We start from the raw sequence: 16,848 nt of genomic DNA, 5'->3' as shown, positions 1-16,848 counted from the left end.
TAACAAATCATTCATTAAACAAGCAGAAAGTAATAAGGTGTGATCTGGCGATGTGATGATCAGGGGTGGAACATAAGGGACACCATAGAAAAGCGAGGGGTAACCAATCCACACACCTAACTACTCTTTAGGATGAATGCTACCATCAGACTTCCTCTTGCCACCAGCTGACGCAGTCATGTCTTCCAGGGCGTCATCCAGCTTAACTGGACTCGAGACAGATTCAGCCATCGCCGCGGCAACAGCTGCGGGTTCAGAGGCACGTTCAGACTTTGTCACGTTCACGTCGTCCTTTTCCTCCTCCTTCTCTGCTGGTTCGGTTGCTACCGGAGACGACTTAGCCGGTTCTGAGATCGCTGCTGGGGTCTGTATAGGCTGGACATCCGCTGTTGTGGTTCCGGGCGAGGTCACGTCCTCCGCAACGGGAGATTCAGGTGTTGGGTCTACAGATTCGCCGGCGGTGTTCTTAGCGATTGGAGGGGCCATTGGGTGTTCGGCAGGCACAGATGGTTTTTCCACTGCAACAGAAGGCTTTTCCTTGTCCTTACCAGTTCCAACAACCAGGTTCCCATCCTGGCCGACTTGCCAGATATTCAAAGTTTCTGTGATCTTGATCTCTGGAATAGTGGGGAGTCTGGAAGGGGTTTTCTCGACGGCTGGCTTTCGTCGTGCTGGACCGCGGGCTCTTCCCTTGCGAGCATCGCTCAGAGGTTGCTTCTCAACCGGCGCCTCGGGCTCCTTTTCCTGAGGCTTGGCCTGCTGTGGACCCAGCTGCAGACGTGAATTCAGATCGGTGAGGAAGCCCGCCTTCATGGCGGCGATCTTGCTTCCATTTGGACGAGCAGGGATTGTGGGCTTGGCCTTGACTGCAGGAGCCTCTTTTGGGGCCTCAGCGGTGTTTGCTGGGGCCTGGGAACCGGGCTTAGCGGGACGGGTAGGGACCTGGGGCTTGGGTCTGTCTGGGATTGATGGTGGTTGGCGCTTTTCGGTCGGTGAGGTAGATTGAGGCTGTCTCTGCGGGCGCGGGGGAATTCCAGGCCTGGAAGGTACTTCTGGACTTTTCAGTTCTTCTTTCGCAGGTTCAATTGTGGTAACCAGCTGGTGACTATCGGGGGCATCTTCCCAAATATCTCTACTGGGGAAACGCTGTTTCAAAGTGTCTGGTCGCGGGGGAGCCTTGTCCCTGACGCTCTCGCCTTCCAGGATGTGGGTAGCAACCTGATGAGAGTCGACTTTGGTGTTCTGCATCCTGCGTGTGGCTTCTTGCTCGGGTGTTTCGAATCCTTCGGAAGAGTCTCGCTTAGGCAGATCTGGGGTGGTGACGGTGGCATGAAGCTGCAGACTGTTCGGGGTATCCTCCCAGATATCCTGGCTAGGGAACCTATGTGTGAGTGTGTCGGGCCTTTTCTTGAAACGATCCGCAGCTGACACGGTTTTCTCTTTCTTAGCATCCTCTTCAGGGAACAATGGCTCATACTCCTCGACGTCTTCAAGGGGAGTGTGCGTATCCTCACGCGAGTCATAGCGGGTCAGCACCGGGAATTGGCCTTGCGCGCTCGCTGATCGACTGTTGGAACGACTGTGGATACTGGGGGTCCGACTGCGGCCATCATCCTCGAAGCTTGCCCGACGATCAAATGTCGGCGATATGGCGGGATGTAAGTACGCTGACTCAGGGCGCACTTCATCAGCAGCCAAAATTGGCGGCTCTTCATCCTCCACGGCGCTCTCAAATGTGGGGTCGTTCTCTTCCAGTGCTGGAGTCGGAGCAAATCCGTCCGGGTGGTGCAAAGGATGCATCGGATCATCCACATGAATCACGCCACCCTCATGATGTCCATGCGAACTGGATCTACGTTGACGCAGCGGGCTTGCGGTGGGTTGTTTCTGCGTAGCTTCTGAAGGGAAACTCATCTGTCGAAGTGGCGACTCAACAGTCGGCTGGCTTTCGAGTCGAGCGTCAGGAGGGGGAGAAGCAATTTGATGTATGTACTCGTCGGATGCTATATACCCGACCTCCTCTTCAGGGGTGCCCACGGCGGTTGGGGAAGTACCTGGGTACAATTAGCTTTCAAGCGGCAACACAATTACCTCGAATACTCACCAAGACCGGAACCGGTTTGGGCTGAGCTTCGAACGATCTTGTTCAGATCGTCACTGCTCAGTGCCCAATCAGGACGCGGACTGCCGACACCAGGGCCATATTGTCCTTCCTTCACGAATTCATCGGGATGCTTTTCATACCAAGCCTTCTCAAACTTATCGGGATGCTGGACACCATGTCCGTGCAAACCGTAGCTACCAGGGGGTAGGGAAGAGTCCCGAGCACTACGAGTGCGGTTGTGGTTACGGCCGGACCGCTGCGAGCCCTGTTCGAGATACGGGCTGGGGGAAGGTGCCTGGACGTCACCGGCATGGGGGTACATGGGCACGCGGAATCCCTGCTCCTCTCCGATATGGGCCGAGTTTCGGCGATCATTGGATGCAGTTGAGGATTCGGCGCGTGAGCCACTCGTTCGGGAATACAGTGAACGACTTGAGCGTTCGTGTTCCTCGCGAGCAGGCGAAACGCCACGGCCCAGTCCTGCCGCAGCAGCCTGGCGGGAATCAGTGCGGGTGACAGTCTGGACCTTTGCTTCAGCACTTGATATCGGCAACGAAGGCCTCGGTGCATGCATCTTAAGATCACTGCTAACATTGCGAGTCTCCGCAGGTGTCTGGTGATGGTTATCCGACATGTTTCCGGGGTCGAGATCCGCATATTCAATACCCTCCTCCCCGAGAGACGGTATCGTGACGCTGGGAGGACGTGGAGGGAGATCATTCGAAACAGTACGACTCATGCTAGGACCGGTCCATTCATTGAACGGCGAAGGTGCATAGCTATCACGCATGGGCGAAACCGAACGATCATTGCGGCGGTTGCCCGGGCGTGGCGGTATCTTGGGCATTTCTAACGACGACGATGACGGCGGTTTTGGAGAGCGAGCCGGTCGAGGAGGGATGGCCGGAGCAGCTTGGGTTGACATGATGAAGTTCTGGGAGCTGTTAACAGGTCAGCGGCAGCCCAACCGGATACCCCACAGGTACTTGATGCCTGTGCGGGTTACAAAACAATGGATACATGGCCCCAATCGACTTGCAGGGATTAATGGAACCAAGCAGCTACTATGGATATGCATCAAATTGATGCAACTCTCCAAGAGCAGACCCAGCCCATGCAACTGATAAGAGCATACAGAATGATTCACTTACCCGGATATGGTGAGAACCAGTTTCAGTCCAATTGGAACGACAGTCAAAACGTGCAATCAAAACAGTCAAGAACTGCAAAGCAGATATTGAAGCAATCCCGAAACTAAGTTTTGGGGAAGAGAGATGATGTATGTTCTTTCTGCCACGCCTGACGTGCTTTGACCGCAACAGATAATGCGCGTATTGTACTAATACGGTATCATTACATGTCATATAGGAGCCAACTACAACGATCCATTACATTCAACGCCCCGCTGATGAGATCAGTATAGGACCTTGATTTTTGATCTGAATCTTGAGGCATTTTTTTCTTTTATTCTTGCAAATGGCTCGTATCAATGGCCAAGATTGGTCTTCAAATAATGCCTCATTTATGCAGCATTACAGTACGTTGTACCCGCAGTTGGCCAGACTATCTCATACAAAATCAAAGTGTACATGATCTTCCCGTATGTTGTAGTATGTTGTACTAGATACTAAAAATAAAGAGTCCCCGAGGTCCTTCCGAAGTCAGTATCTTGCGGACTAGTTAGTCTTTTACTTTCTATGATAAGATGATTTCCCTACAGTTGGATTGGTTGCCCAGACCGAGGCGGTGAAGTGTCATGGTTCTCCACATTGCATCATTGTTGGTTATCTATACAACTCTCACAACTCTACATCATATACTTTAATATCATAGAATATTATTGATATATGTGTGTGCTACCCTGGGAGTGCTACCCTGGGAACTCTCAGTCTCTAAGTGTCTCTTTCTATTAACCTCGTCATTCCTCCAACTCACTAGGATACACTTATCTGTTCAACGTTGAGATCCACTCTCAGCCGAAACAGCGAGAATACCCGCCACATATTGATCACCAGGGCTAAAAGGAATTTGCGGGGTAACATGACCTGTGACCAATATCCCAAGGTCCATTCCACCATTTGTGCCACGTTCCTGGGCTCAGCTGTCTATAATTCAAGTCAGAATGACGGATTGCATTCGTCTACCCAGCCCAGCCGGACCTGACAAGTTCCGAGGCTGTCAGCATACGATTTACCAGATATGGGACGCATAGAGTGCATACACATACGATGTACAACATACGTGGTCTCAGATCGGTAGCAACTACATCGTAATCTACATATTTTCCCACCTGGTCCTATTGGTGGGACTCTTTCAGGGCCAGGCGGGTATAGATGCGCTTCCAACCATATCTGTATTAGCCTTGGGCTAAGTATCACCCAAATGGCGAGTTACTACCTAATGGACCTGGGCGTTGTTACCTTAGGTACCCAGAGTCGATGTCTGCAGAGATGGGGCATCGTCCACGTGCTTCTGAACGTCCAGGGACCCGAAGTGCTTCCGCTTCACCAGATTTACAACATACAGCTGAATTATATTGGGTGTCGTCTGATATTTTGGATAAATTAGGCTTGGTCAACGAATACACCCTTTAAAATAGTAACCAAAACACCTATTCTGGCGGACGCAGTCCACAAAAACAAAGGAAACGACGGATATATCTGCTGTAGGAACGCTCATCGGCTTTGAAAACAGGCATGTCCAGTAGGATCATCCTGAACCAAACCGAGACATACAAGTACAGGACAATAAAAACACAAAACTATTTCATAGCGCATCCCAATGCATGCTGCCCAAATGGCATTTATCTTTGCACCACTTGCATCGAGCATCTCATCGTGTCGCACAACCCTCTAGTCACCAGGATTAATCCCAAAATGGGTCCAGCTGGTACAGAAAAGGGCAGGAACGGCTCGGCGTAAACGTCATGCCATCAGACAATCATCTGTGCAACTCCCTGGCCACCCAGGGTCTTGCTACCAACAAAATCTTGTTTCTTCAGGGCTGCGAGCGAATAGAACACAGCCGCGATGAAAAGGAAGACAGCACCAGCAATCAAGCTAGAAGCCCTTTTGGCAAGACTGATAAGTTGGACACCACCAAGGACAGCGTAGATGAGGGCGCGCATCCAGTTGGTTGTGAAGCGGCGGATAAAGGCATCGAATTTCGGGGACGTGGGACAAATTCGGAGGAGGAATGGTACTTCAATGAAGAGGATGATGAATGCCGAAGCACTGAAATGGGTTAGGCTTCGCAACGAATCAGCGGGATGTAAATGCGACTCACATGCTGAGACAACTGATGATAATCAGAACCCAGTTGAACGAAAAGATGTTCGCAATTCCTAGCGCAAGGCAAAGGATAATGCACAGCACACCCGTCCTAGATGTTTTGTTAGAACGATCCCTGTATATGCGAAGCTGATATTCGGGAAAGCGATTGAAGCACCACCACCCGAGGTAGCAAACGCCATTTGATCATTCAATCAAAGTGCTCAGCGCTCTCCTGCGACAGTATTCAAGCTTGCAAAGAGCACAGAGTGTTGGAACGCAACGCGATAGACTAACCATTGTCCATAGATGCCTAGAAAAGGGCAGCAAGGTTAGCGGATTGAGATGTGGCGTTGCAGAATCCAGGTACTTACTGAAATTTCGCGATCGGAGCTCTTCGGCCAGCGTCATGGTGGGCTAGCAAAAAGAATTTGGGGGGGGGGTAGACAAGGGCTGAAGATCAAGGATGGGGGATTCACGGGATGATCAGAGGTGTCAGAGGGTCCGGCAAAGTGTACACGCGGCTGTTTATCCAGGGCGGTCAAAGAATCGAAACAAACAAAACGGGCAGCAACGATCAACTTTGAGCAAAGTGAATGAAAGATGTGGGGATATGACGATCACTTGCACAGTGTTCTAAAATGTTCCAACGTAGCTTTTGATAAGATCACCCCCATGTCTTTTTCTAAGCGAAGTCAAATTATTCCACCCCCCTACATCATCACCAGGCAGACGCCAATGGTCGAGGTCCCGATATTCGTGCCGATATTTCCATTATTCCGATACATAACAGATGATTGACTGTCTATTTTTGGAATTTATGAAAGAACCCGGTAAAAGAATCAACTTGGCTGTGATCCTTCTAAGTAATAAACTCACCACGCAACATCTTGACTTGAGTGTTTGGCTCAAAGATTTTGCATGTCTGCTTCTTTTTATTCGTATAGATTGAAAGAGAAGAGAGAGAACAGCTGGTTCTCTATGAAATTCAAACAATACCTACTCCAGGGCTACGTAAAATAAGGGTTGATGGATAGAAGATTGTAGTGTAGTTGAAGCAACAAGGGGACAATAGAGTGATAGTTATATAGTAAAAGTCATGTTTTGAAAAAGAACACAATCACCAATTAATAGCATTTCGAGTGCTATGCCATAACTGCGCACTCCTTAAACCGTCAATATATATCTTAGATCTGATTAAGATCTTTATCTCTCAACCTTTTGCATCAGCTCAGAGTCTGCTGAGCTTCTTAATTTTGGGTGAGATATTGTGCATTCTACATTTTATTTATGTATGTGTATAGAAGTTGAGCGAGAGATGTCTATATCAGGAGAGCACCTAAAGAAGCTGGGCGTAAGGTAATCTGAACATATTCTCGAGGTCCCCAGATCCCTAGGTGCTTAGGTGAACGACAGCACGTTCAATCTCTACCATCCAATCATAAGCTTTCGCACTTACCTCAAAGCATGTACCTGAATAACGGAGAGCGATCGCCCAGCGAGTCGGGATTCTCGGGATACTCTGAGGGATCCATAGCATCCCGCTTTCGGTTAATACGCTGGTATGCCATGCGCAAAGCAACAGTCGCTATCATGCCCACGACAACAAAAGCAAGCTCAAGAGAGTGGCCGAGGATGTAGTTCGGCGCATCTTGGGCACGGTAGAAGTTTGATGACATAGCTGTTGAGTAAGGATCATTAGTTTGAATCTCAAAGTCCCAATTGATGCGCTATCCTTACCTCCTGCCAGGTTTCCTAGTCCAATGTAAATGGCCATGCCAGCGGCTCGCTTGTAGTCACCCGCCATATTGACACTGAGCCATGTGACATTTCCGGGGAATGCTGGATATATTCCTTTTGGTATGTGTTAGTTGGGTATATAAGTATGCGGATGTTTGTAGCTTCTTACCGACGACCGCGACGAAAATACCAAAGTACATAACACCTGGGACCCCCGCCCAGTAGATGCAAGACAGATGATAAAGCCGATACCGATCATGCCCATAAAGAAGAGAATGAATGGGGATCGCTGCTTGCGTCTGTCTGATACCCACGCTGCAATAACAGCGACAATTGCAGCAGTGATATAAATTGGTACCTAATATGGTCATGTCAATATCCGCTTCATCAAGGAAGTAGCGCAGGGAGCTTACAGTAAGGAGCTGGGCAGTCGAAGACTTATAACCTAGGTCCTTGATGATCGAAGGAAGGAACAGGGAAATGCCGTATAGAGGACAGGTAATACCCCAGTACACTTTGCACGAGTCAGTCAATGATACATTCAATACCCAGAAACGAACAGAACTTACTGAACAGACCCAACCAAATCTGCCAGTCGGTGAAAGCTTCGATGACATAGCGCATTTCAAATTTATCATTTGTTTGATCAATCTCGCGCGAGTCTGCCGAGTTTTGAATCCGCAAACTGTGGATCACAAATCGACGCTCTTCTTCAGTCAGAAAGGTGGCAGTTTCCGGGGAATCGTGAATCGCGAATGGGGCTACAAGTGCCACAAGAACCGTAAGAAGACCCTCAAGAATGAAGATCCATCTCCAGCCAGCATATCCGCCCACACCGTCCATTTTCTAGAATTTCGAGAAACATTAGTAAATTTTTCATTGCTATTAGCGAGTAGAATACCTACAGCGATAGCGTATGCAAGAAGCCCAGAGAATGCACCCGCAATACTGGCGGCGCTGAAGAAGAGAGCTTGTCTGAATTGTGCTCGGTGGCGCGGATACCAGAGTGTGATGTAGTATGCCACACCGGGATACAAACCAGCTTCTATTTTGTTTCATTGCAATCATTAGTCTCGACAAGAACAAGGTGCAGGTAGGGAGACGGGCAGACATCAACATACCTGCAACGCCCAAACACAATCGAGTTGCGAGCAGTCCACCGTAATTGTTGACGACTCCCATCAAGGTCTGTTTGTAACATTCCCCTTATTAAATGCTGTTTGAGATAATCCTCAAGTAACGGGCGCGCTCACCATAACAATTCCCCAAGCGACCATGATCAAGGGCAGCCATCTCGAGGGTCTTAGCTTCTTTAGAAGCAGATTGCTCGGCAGTTCAAAGACGCAGTAGGTAAAGAAGAAGACGGTCACTACCACAAACATATGTCAATTGGCCAATTCTTTTGTGAAAACAAGCAACCGAGGGGATTCATCATACAAGTCCAATTGTATTGTGGTCCCGTCATATGAAGATCGTCAACAAGCCCCTCTATCTTTGCATTGCCGATATTCCCGCGGTCCAAGAAAGCTAACAGATATAGCATGCTTAACATGGGAATGAGACGGATGTCCATCTTCCGGAGGACAGCTTTTTCATCAACTCCCTCGAAGGTCGGTGGGCCGAGGCTGGATGCTTCCGCGTCTGCGACTAGCCCATTTTGCTTCAGATCGGCGCTGTATGGGGAATCTTGGATGGGTGTATCTTCGAATTGGTGTAGGGAGGTCTTCTCCGGGGTGTCCTTTGAATCAACCATGGCAGGCAAAGAGAGATGAGAGAAAAAGAGAGTCGATCAGCGCGGACATCATCCGCGAGTATTTATACAAGTACTTATCCCTTGAAAAAAGCTTAATGAGGCCCGGGGCAAGTCCGAAAACTGGGGTTGTTATCCCTTGGCATGAGGGGTATACCACTTTGGGTATACGCATTAGGGGTACTTGGCAGTTGATCGCCTCGGTGATTTTTTTTTTGACTTTGAGTATAATATTGAGAGGCAAGTCCACTGATAGCGGGAACTTTCATCTGAGCTTTAATTGCTCAGATAGTGTGTTATAAATCAAGAAAGGACTACATGTATGTACGGAGTACATGTGAGTCCAATGGGGACATATGCGAGGGCACACTGTTCCCCCTGGTTACTTGCGGCGCAACCCACGGACGCTAAAAATACCTTGTAATTACTATACTGTAGCACAGTCCGCTTATTAGCGCTCAAGTGGCGTTGATTTATACATTGTGTATCCATATTAGGAAGTTGAGGTCAATATTGGCCCTTATCTCGATCCACCATGACTTTCAAGGTTCAGTGTCAGATCATTCCACCCATGGATACATATGTATACATGCGCATGTGTCGACTGGCTTGAATTTAGCATCTATAAGGTTTGAATACTGACAAAGTTCGGAATATGGGGCAAAATACACTACTAGTACGAAGCCCGTCTGGCTGTCCTACCCAAGGAACAACATTTGAAGACTACTGAGCCATTATGGATCTCTCAATTGGTCCCGATAAACCACTCTGTTCTAATTATGCCCCAACCATGGGATAAGCTAACATAGGCGCTAAAAAACAGGAGTGATATCGAGGCAACAAGTCCAGCAATCCGGTTGGCCAGGAGGTGCAGTGCACCCCAAACTAATAGCACCAAACTCCCTACGTGTGTACCACTCGAGAAGAGGGCTGGTAAAAGTGACGGGGACACAGCCACTCGCTTTTGGAGAGCTCTGTAGATGGTTGGTGAGTGTGGCAATTAGTCTCGATGATGGGGGAACAATTGTTAAACTGGACAATAATATACATACCACAGCAGGAGACAAGCAGATGAGAGCAGCGGGCCAGCAGCCCTGGGTACAAAGCTCGTAGTCCGCGCCCGAAGAAATGGGAATGAAGCCGGGAATCACGAAGTTTTCGAGAGTGTTGTTTGTGGGTAGGGCTTGGTTTTGCAGAAACAGCAAGGCTAGGACGGATGAGATGGTGAGACGCATCGTGTTTTGGTAAGGGAACGGTCTGAAGCACAAGTCAATTTCAATTCAAAGGGCCTAGTTCAAAGATTGGGAAATGGAATCCAAGAGATGGCAGCTTGCGGTCCTTATTTATGGTCTAGTCTAGACGTTGAGTTGCTGTTGTGCTACCAGTGTATGCTTGTTCAACCCTGGAGTATACCACAATCACTCACGAGGAACCAGTTGAGGTGTTGGATTGATTGAACCCTTAGGATGTAGAGGATATTCGTATTCGTTGGCAAATATAGTAGAGTATGTTCGATGAGGTCAACAGCCACACAATATACCTTTCAAGGAAGTATCTGGCACGTGTAGCTCCTTCCTTCTCTCACTCACTCCCCAGCTCTCTCATTTCCCAGTCACACTTCAACAATCCAGCTATCTCGTCTTTTTACTGGGTGTCAATTCTGATACACCCAAGGGGCCCTTGATGCGAACGGTAGCTCGAGTCCTTCCTAAGCAATCTCCTGCCAGCCCTTTACGGGCAGCCCTCCAACACTCCCACCAACATCAACACTAATCAATCTCTTCCAATGGACCGGTAAGTCCAACGCTTTGAGCTACTGTTTTACTTAACTGTTGTCTTATCCACCCGTCTCTCGAATACGTGGTACGCTTGGGGATTTGCTAATCTTTAAAGACCCCAATTTCCGAAACTTGGATTTTTGGAACCCTACTTTGCCTGAATAGCAACACCTCACCGAGACCTGGACATGGAAACCTGTCGAATCTACTGGATTCAGTACCACTAAGATAGCGAACAGCCGACATTATTCAGGGGCCAATATCAAACCCAGCCTCAGGGCAAAACTGCCTACCACTGAAGACTTCTCGCAGAAAGTCGCTACCAGTTATACGGGTCTGAGGCTCTCTCCGCCTCATTATTGATGATAATTTGGATTGACTAGAAATTACCTGGCGCCCCTTTTGCTATTATTTGTTACAAGAATAGTCGGCCGCTTATGTGGCCTTGTCAAGCATTTTTTAGTAGTCTTTTTTAGCAGTCATCTCAATTAGCCTTCTCAGTTAGTCTTTTTAGTTATCTGTTTTCATAGATATTCTCTCTCCCTTCTCGGTTTGTTAAGGAGGGAGCAGAGAAAAGTGGTAAGAGGCTTAATTTGTAAAATGGACCTTTCTATGTATAACCAGGGAATTTGCTCTCGGTTTGTTTCTTTCCTGCTCTTGGAATTGATCGGAAACTGAGTAACAACTAAGAGCACAGCACCACGAATGAGAACAGTGGTGACAGCTCACCAGAATGTGGCAGCTCTTGAGCGCTAGTCAATCGGCTTCCTCACGGCCACGCCAATGTGGAACGAATCGCTGAATATAACTGTATGAATCTGCAAGCTCAGGATCGGAAACCGAGTTGATGGCCGAGTTGGAAACAACATCAAAACACGTGAAGGACAGAATTTTTCTTTTCCTTGCCTCCTTTCACGTTGTTCTCATTTTGTTCGAGTTATTTGACAGATAATGTTGCTCTTTGCCGGTTTGCTCGAGAAGCCTCCTAAAGAACACCTGCAGTGCCATAAATGACATTCTTACCTGTCGAGGATACGATCCCACTAAACTCCATGCCAATATAATTATTGTACCAATATCCTAGAACTTATCAGATAGAGACTCGAACTTATAATATCGAGGGCACTTGGCCACATTTGCCCTCAGAGTTAAATCATAAGGGAAAAAGATCCGATATTCAATCATCATAGCATCATAACACCACAACCTCTCCTTCGACTAAAGTGTCCACAATGACTATCACTCAAGACCATATCCCACACGGCCACCATCCATCTTCAGAATCCCCAATTCCCAAAGCAAGATGCCATCAAGCCCGTGGAAGAGACCCGACACAAGCACCCGCCCAATCGCCGTAATCGGCGGCGGCGTGATGGGCCGACGAATCGCCATGATGTGGATAGCCTCTGGCTTCACTGTAATCCTGTGCGAGAAAGCGGTTGACTACGGCGGCGCCGTGAGTTACGTCCAAGAACACGAAGGCGAGCAAGCGGCCAAACAAGGCACTGATCCCGCCGAGCTGAAAACAACATCTTCGCTAGAAGAAGCGGTCGGAAACGCCTGGATGGTCATCGAAGCCATCCCGGAGAAGCTAGAGATGAAGATCGCGATGATGACGGAGCTGGACAAAGTCGCCCCGCCGGACTGCATAATCGCCAGCAACTCGTCGTCGCTGCGGTCCAGCCAGATGATCGTCAACACGGAGAAGAATTACCGCATCTGCAATGGCCACTACTACATGCCGCCGGAGCAGACGTACTTCGAGGTCATGTCGTGTGGCTACACGGACCCTGATATCTTTCCGTTTTTGATGGAAAAGGCTGCTCAAGCTGGGTTCAAGCCTGTGCATGCTCAGGTAGAGTCTACTGGGCTGGTGTTTAATCGCATTTGGGCAGCGCTTAAGCGTGAGATCTTGCTTGTCCTGGCTGATGGTGTGACTGATGCTCATACCATTGATGAGATGTTCAAGAGTTGGTTCAAGGCTACCAAGGGTCCGTGCCAGATGATGGACACTGTTGGCTTGGATACTGTGTACAATATTGAGGTTGTCTATACCCAGCAGCGTGGTCTGGATACCACTGCCACGGATTGGCTGAAGGAGAATTATCTTGACAAGGGCAATCTGGGCGCCAAGGGTGGAAAGGGTTTACTTGGATAAAGATAATTATAGATTGTTTTTAGAAATTGCAATACAAAAGTGTTCTACAACAGAGTATTGAAACTGCAGTTCTGAGCCTAGAGCCGAGAGTTATGATGAGACATGACCAACTGGAACTATTGATGTATTGGGGTATAAGATAGAATTGTGCTCTCGCCCCCGAGATTATATAGGATCGATTCACGTCGTCTCATACAGTCCAATTATAGCATGAAAACGGGCTGCATTGAGGACAGACCATGAAACACAATTCGAACCAAACAGGCGGCGGCGACGAGGAGGGAGAAAATGACCCTTGGAGCCAGTCGCCAAAGTGATGTACAAGAGTGTTGAAGAAAGGTAAGGATAAAACGAAATGACCAAAAGAAAGTGAAATAGGGCATGAGGATAGGTATCGGGCGTCCAAGGAAAACCGGACAGGGAATCAACAGTCATCAGAAGTATTAGTATCCAGGAGACACAATGATAAGAAATTAGACAAGGAACGTAGGTAAAGTGAGAGGGCATTCAGAACAGGAGGACGGCAACATATAAGCGCGCTCTGAAACCTCGGACGAAAGGGTATAGAGTGAAGGGCATTATGGGCAGGCCCTAGAGTGCGACTTTCAATCATTAGGGTATAGCAGTATAGCACACCCATAGGGCCAATTAGTGCAAAAATGGGTTGGGCGGTGAAGAAACTAGCCAAATAAGGTTGAAGACAAACGCGCGGACGAAGCCTTGACTAGAGAAACAATAATTAAGGGGCTTTCCTGCGACGATGGACTTTCCATTCCGCTTTGGCGACGCGCATGAACATTTCGGTGTCTTTGATGGGAACCCAGCTGGTGAGGACTTTCATGATATTCTCAAAGTCGGACTCGAGAATGATTTCACGCATGCCATCAATAAGGGCAGCAGATGAAGCATGCAAGACGTCAAGACCTTGGCCAAATGTCCTTGGGTTCTCAGCAGTGGGAACTTTGTTCTTCCCTCCAGATGTTGCGGGACGACCAGTGTTGTCTTCGGCATCTCCAAGGAGCATGAAGACATCCCACACCCGAAGCTGGGCCGGGAAGGGGATCGAGTAATTAAAGAGAGTGAGGTACCAGCGAGTGCCGTAGGCTGTGGGTGGGATTCCAACCTCGTTCTGCAAAATTAAGCATTAGTAGATACTCTTCGTGTTTCGACCGAAATTGACTTACCAGTTTCGTGGCCACTTCACCTCCGGCGAGCCATTCACGCTCAAAGTCGGCCAAGGCCTCCATTAGACCAGCAAAGCCGGACTTGTACAGCTCTTCCAGACCTCGCAGCTGCCACAATCTGACGAGCATAATAAAAGAATGTTCCTCATCGTAGTACGCCAGTAATGTAGCCGCGAGAGTTGCCATTCCCTGTACGTAGCCCGTGTCAGGAAAATATAGTGACATGGCGTGAAGGACACGGAACAGTAGTCTTTGGCCACCCCGATAGCGCCTCCGAAACATGATATGGCTGGAGATAGTCCGCGGCACATCGATATCAATCTGGACATCGTCCGGAGACGAGATGAACTGGAGCTCATTGAAGGCTTCGATGAGCTCGTCCGCAGGCGGGCTGCCCTTGTGGCGTCGGGCACTAGCTTCAAGGAATGAGTACCAGGCCGTTGACCGCCACCGATCTGGAATGCCTTTCCAAGTTCGCTCAATCAATTTTGAGTTCTGAGTATCGAACTCAAAGGTCATACCGCCGCCGTCCTTGGTCTTCTTCGTCGGCTTAGCCATCTTGGTCCACTTGTCTTCACGTTGCCACTCCTTCCTTCGCATTGCGCGAGTGATTGGTGCATCTTCTTTCTCACCACCAGATGGAGTGGGCAGAGTCAGCATGTCAGCCGCCTCATCTTTGGCTTTTCGGTCTCGGTTGTAAGGCAGATGATTAGTCGCCGTACGCAAACGAGATGTCGAGCGGCGCAGTGGCGGACCATAGTTGCTTTGTGACGAAGATGGACGCGCGCTTAGGGAACTATGGGATATTTTGCGGACTAGAGACGGGCCATTGAAAGAACGGTTGCTGGCCGGAGCGGTTGGTGGGCGAATTGAACGTTTCCGCCGAGGTGTCTCAGAAGCCAACAGAAGGCTAGTCGTAACTCGCTGGAGCGGGTTAATATCGGAACCCTTGGCGTTCTTTGCAGGTCGAATGAAGCCATAACGATCGACTTCTTCTGCACCGATATTTTGCCAATATTCAGCACCACCTGCTAGCTCCTGGGTTTCCCTCTTAATTCGAATACGCTCCACTTCGACAGACGCCCTTGTTTTGGTTTCATTTCCAGTCTCATTTGTCTGAGCAGCAAGTGTTTCAGGGGTTTCAGTATCCGGCATCGCACCCTCCTCCCATAAAACCCCATTTTCTGAGGCCATTGCTTTCGCAACCTCGGAGTCGGTAACATTGTCTTCGCCCTTCTCGTACATCAACCGAACTCGCCGTGACAACATATCTTCGTCTGCCGAGATTGCTCTGCTCGGAAGACTAGTCTGTCTCGGGCGAAGAGTGCCTTGAGGTTTGGCATGCCGTGGAACCGCTTTCGGTGTTCCATTTTCTCCTTCGGGCCGGCTCGTGATTATGGCAGGGGGCGGCGCAATTTCAGATGCCTGTCGGTCCAACTGTCGATGACAATTCTCTTCTGATATTTCCTGAGCTGGTTGGCCTAGTTCTTGACGAGGTTCCTCTTTTTCCACAATTTGCTGGGGCGGTTGGTCCAGTTGTTGCTCGGGGTGCTTGTTCAGCTTCTCCTGGGGCGGTTGGTCTGGTTGTGGCTCGGGGCACTCTTTCAGCTTCTCCTGGGGAGTTTTTGGGCGCGGACGTTTCGCATCACTCTTGATCAGACTTCCACGAGTGGAAAACTTCATCGACTTATCCAGACCATCCAAAGAGGCAGTCGGTATATCTAAGGGAATACCAGCAAAGGGGTGCTCGATTTGAGGCACTGGCGGGGGATCTTCCAAGCTAAATTTCCTCTCCATCTCGAGTGACCGTTTCTTTAAACCACCCCACTTTCTTTCTGACCATCGAGAGCCCGGCCTTGAGCCCGGTCGTGAGCTGGGACGGAAACCTGGTTCATTCACAACAATGCTGGGCACGCTGCGCAAGGAGGGCGCGCCCTCCGACCGAATTGTTCGAGTTTCGTCTCTAACGGACACAGATGGCGTAAGCCGTGAGAACATAAGCGCGGATGCATGATCATCACTCGGACTGGCTGACGTAGCGCTTGTGCTTAAAGGTCGGCCATTGGAGGCTGTTGGCGCATCGGCTGTGGGCAACGAGACCGACCGGATTGCAAGAGGGGCGTCAACGGTATTTTCAAAGGGCACGGCGTGAATGGTCGAATTGGACTCCGATTCGGGCGACAACGATGCAGAAACCTCATTCACCATTATCCCGGCATGACTTGCGACTCTGCGCGTGGGCTAGAATCGCGTGAAAGAAAGGAGTGCAGGAACGAGGCGAAGGGGGTGGAGAAGGCCAGATTAAGCGAAAATCGGTATTTAAAGTAGAAAGGAGCGACAAGGGGAAAATCACAAGGGAAGTTCAGCAAAATAGAATCTCCATTAAAATTGAGAGATACTACCTGGAGTGGAGTTATTTTGGGTCGGTCTTGGCGCCCTCTAAGTCAGTTCTGGACTTAGACGGGGGCATCTTCGGGGTTTCCATCACCTCCTGGCACAAGTATACTACATAGTTATGTATATCTAGTAACTTGTGTCAATGAATAGCTCCTACCATACTATTATCGATTCTCTACTTTCCTCTTCTCCTCATTTCCCCCTCAAAATAGATATCAAGGGGCTTGTCCCACCTCCATGGGCCGCGTGTGGATCGCGAGAGAACAAGGAGGGTGGTGGAGTACGCTAGTTCTAAGGTGCTTAGATTAGAATCATTGCCCAACGGTGGATGTGACATCAAGAGGTAATCTGCTTAATTGTATTCGTGTATACCCAACTACGGAGTACGTGGAAAACACAGAGTAGATGCAATTGAAACCCTTAACCCCCCTAATACGCCCCAGATGTACAAAACCGCGTGGAACTCCT

At 49.1% G+C, this 16,848-nt stretch overlaps 6 protein-coding genes across 6 annotated transcripts; 1 reads left to right on the top strand and 5 right to left on the bottom strand.

Annotated features, from left to right (window-relative positions):
• Nucleotides 1-120: 120 nt before the first annotated feature.
• N7471_002882 (Aim21 family protein) lies at nt 121-3,029 on the bottom strand (the record flags this gene model as incomplete). Its single annotated transcript, XM_057275602.1, has 2 exons — nt 121-2,054; nt 2,105-3,029. 2 exons carry the CDS (start codon nt 3,027-3,029, stop codon nt 121-123), a joined length of 2,859 nt encoding a protein of 952 aa, XP_057140240.1.
• A 1,511-nt stretch (nt 3,030-4,540) lies between these two features.
• On the bottom strand, nt 4,541-6,202 carry N7471_002881 (Tvp18 family protein). Its single transcript, XM_057275601.1, has 4 exons — nt 5,748-6,202; nt 5,671-5,686; nt 5,390-5,485; nt 4,541-5,337 (listed from the first exon to the last, which is right to left on the bottom strand). Exons 1-4 carry the CDS (start codon nt 5,782-5,784, stop codon nt 5,037-5,039), a joined length of 450 nt encoding a protein of 149 aa, XP_057140239.1. The 5' UTR covers nt 5,785-6,202; the 3' UTR covers nt 4,541-5,036.
• Nucleotides 6,203-6,833: 631 nt separating this feature from the next.
• N7471_002880 (allantoate permease family MFS transporter) lies at nt 6,834-8,866 on the bottom strand (the record flags this gene model as incomplete). Its single annotated transcript, XM_057275600.1, has 10 exons — nt 6,834-7,054; nt 7,114-7,227; nt 7,283-7,318; nt 7,366-7,471; nt 7,527-7,627; nt 7,683-7,959; nt 8,019-8,158; nt 8,235-8,301; nt 8,367-8,482; nt 8,551-8,866. The coding sequence occupies 10 exons, from the start codon at nt 8,864-8,866 to the stop codon at nt 6,834-6,836; spliced, it is 1,494 nt and encodes a 497-aa protein (XP_057140238.1).
• An 809-nt stretch (nt 8,867-9,675) lies between these two features.
• Nucleotides 9,676-10,098, bottom strand: N7471_002879 (uncharacterized protein; the record flags this gene model as incomplete). Its single annotated transcript, XM_057275599.1, has 2 exons — nt 9,676-9,837; nt 9,916-10,098. 2 exons carry the CDS (start codon nt 10,096-10,098, stop codon nt 9,676-9,678), a joined length of 345 nt encoding a protein of 114 aa, XP_057140237.1.
• A 1,846-nt stretch (nt 10,099-11,944) lies between these two features.
• Nucleotides 11,945-12,799, top strand: N7471_002878 (3-hydroxyacyl-CoA dehydrogenase family protein; the record flags this gene model as incomplete). The annotated part of the gene is made up of 1 exon (XM_057275598.1): nt 11,945-12,799. One exon carries the CDS (start codon nt 11,945-11,947, stop codon nt 12,797-12,799), a length of 855 nt encoding a protein of 284 aa, XP_057140236.1.
• Nucleotides 12,800-13,538: 739 nt separating this feature from the next.
• On the bottom strand, nt 13,539-16,191 carry N7471_002877 (putative TBC domain protein; the record flags this gene model as incomplete). Its single annotated transcript, XM_057275597.1, has 2 exons — nt 13,539-13,928; nt 13,984-16,191. The coding sequence occupies 2 exons, from the start codon at nt 16,189-16,191 to the stop codon at nt 13,539-13,541; spliced, it is 2,598 nt and encodes an 865-aa protein (XP_057140235.1).
• Between the last annotated feature and the right edge of the window lie 657 nt (nt 16,192-16,848).

The sequence above is a fragment of the Penicillium samsonianum genome (assembly GCF_028829775.1).
Source record: "Penicillium samsonianum strain IBT 33392 chromosome Unknown utg000002l_segment0_segment0, whole genome shotgun sequence".
In the NCBI taxonomy this organism is placed as follows: Eukaryota; Fungi; Ascomycota; class Eurotiomycetes; order Eurotiales; family Aspergillaceae; genus Penicillium; species Penicillium samsonianum.
The sequence above is the reverse complement of the archived record's forward strand: the minus strand, read 5'-3'. Positions and strand labels throughout refer to the sequence as shown.

Excerpts from the sequence above, each read along its gene's own strand:
- N7471_002881 (XM_057275601.1), bottom strand. The coding sequence starts at position 5,784 with ATGACGCTGGCCGAAGAGCTCCGATCGCGAAATTTCA. Across the intron at positions 5,338-5,389 it reads ATCATCAGTTGTCTCAGCAT|TGCTTCGGCATTCATCATCC; the intron begins GTGAGTCGCATT and ends AACCCATTTCAG.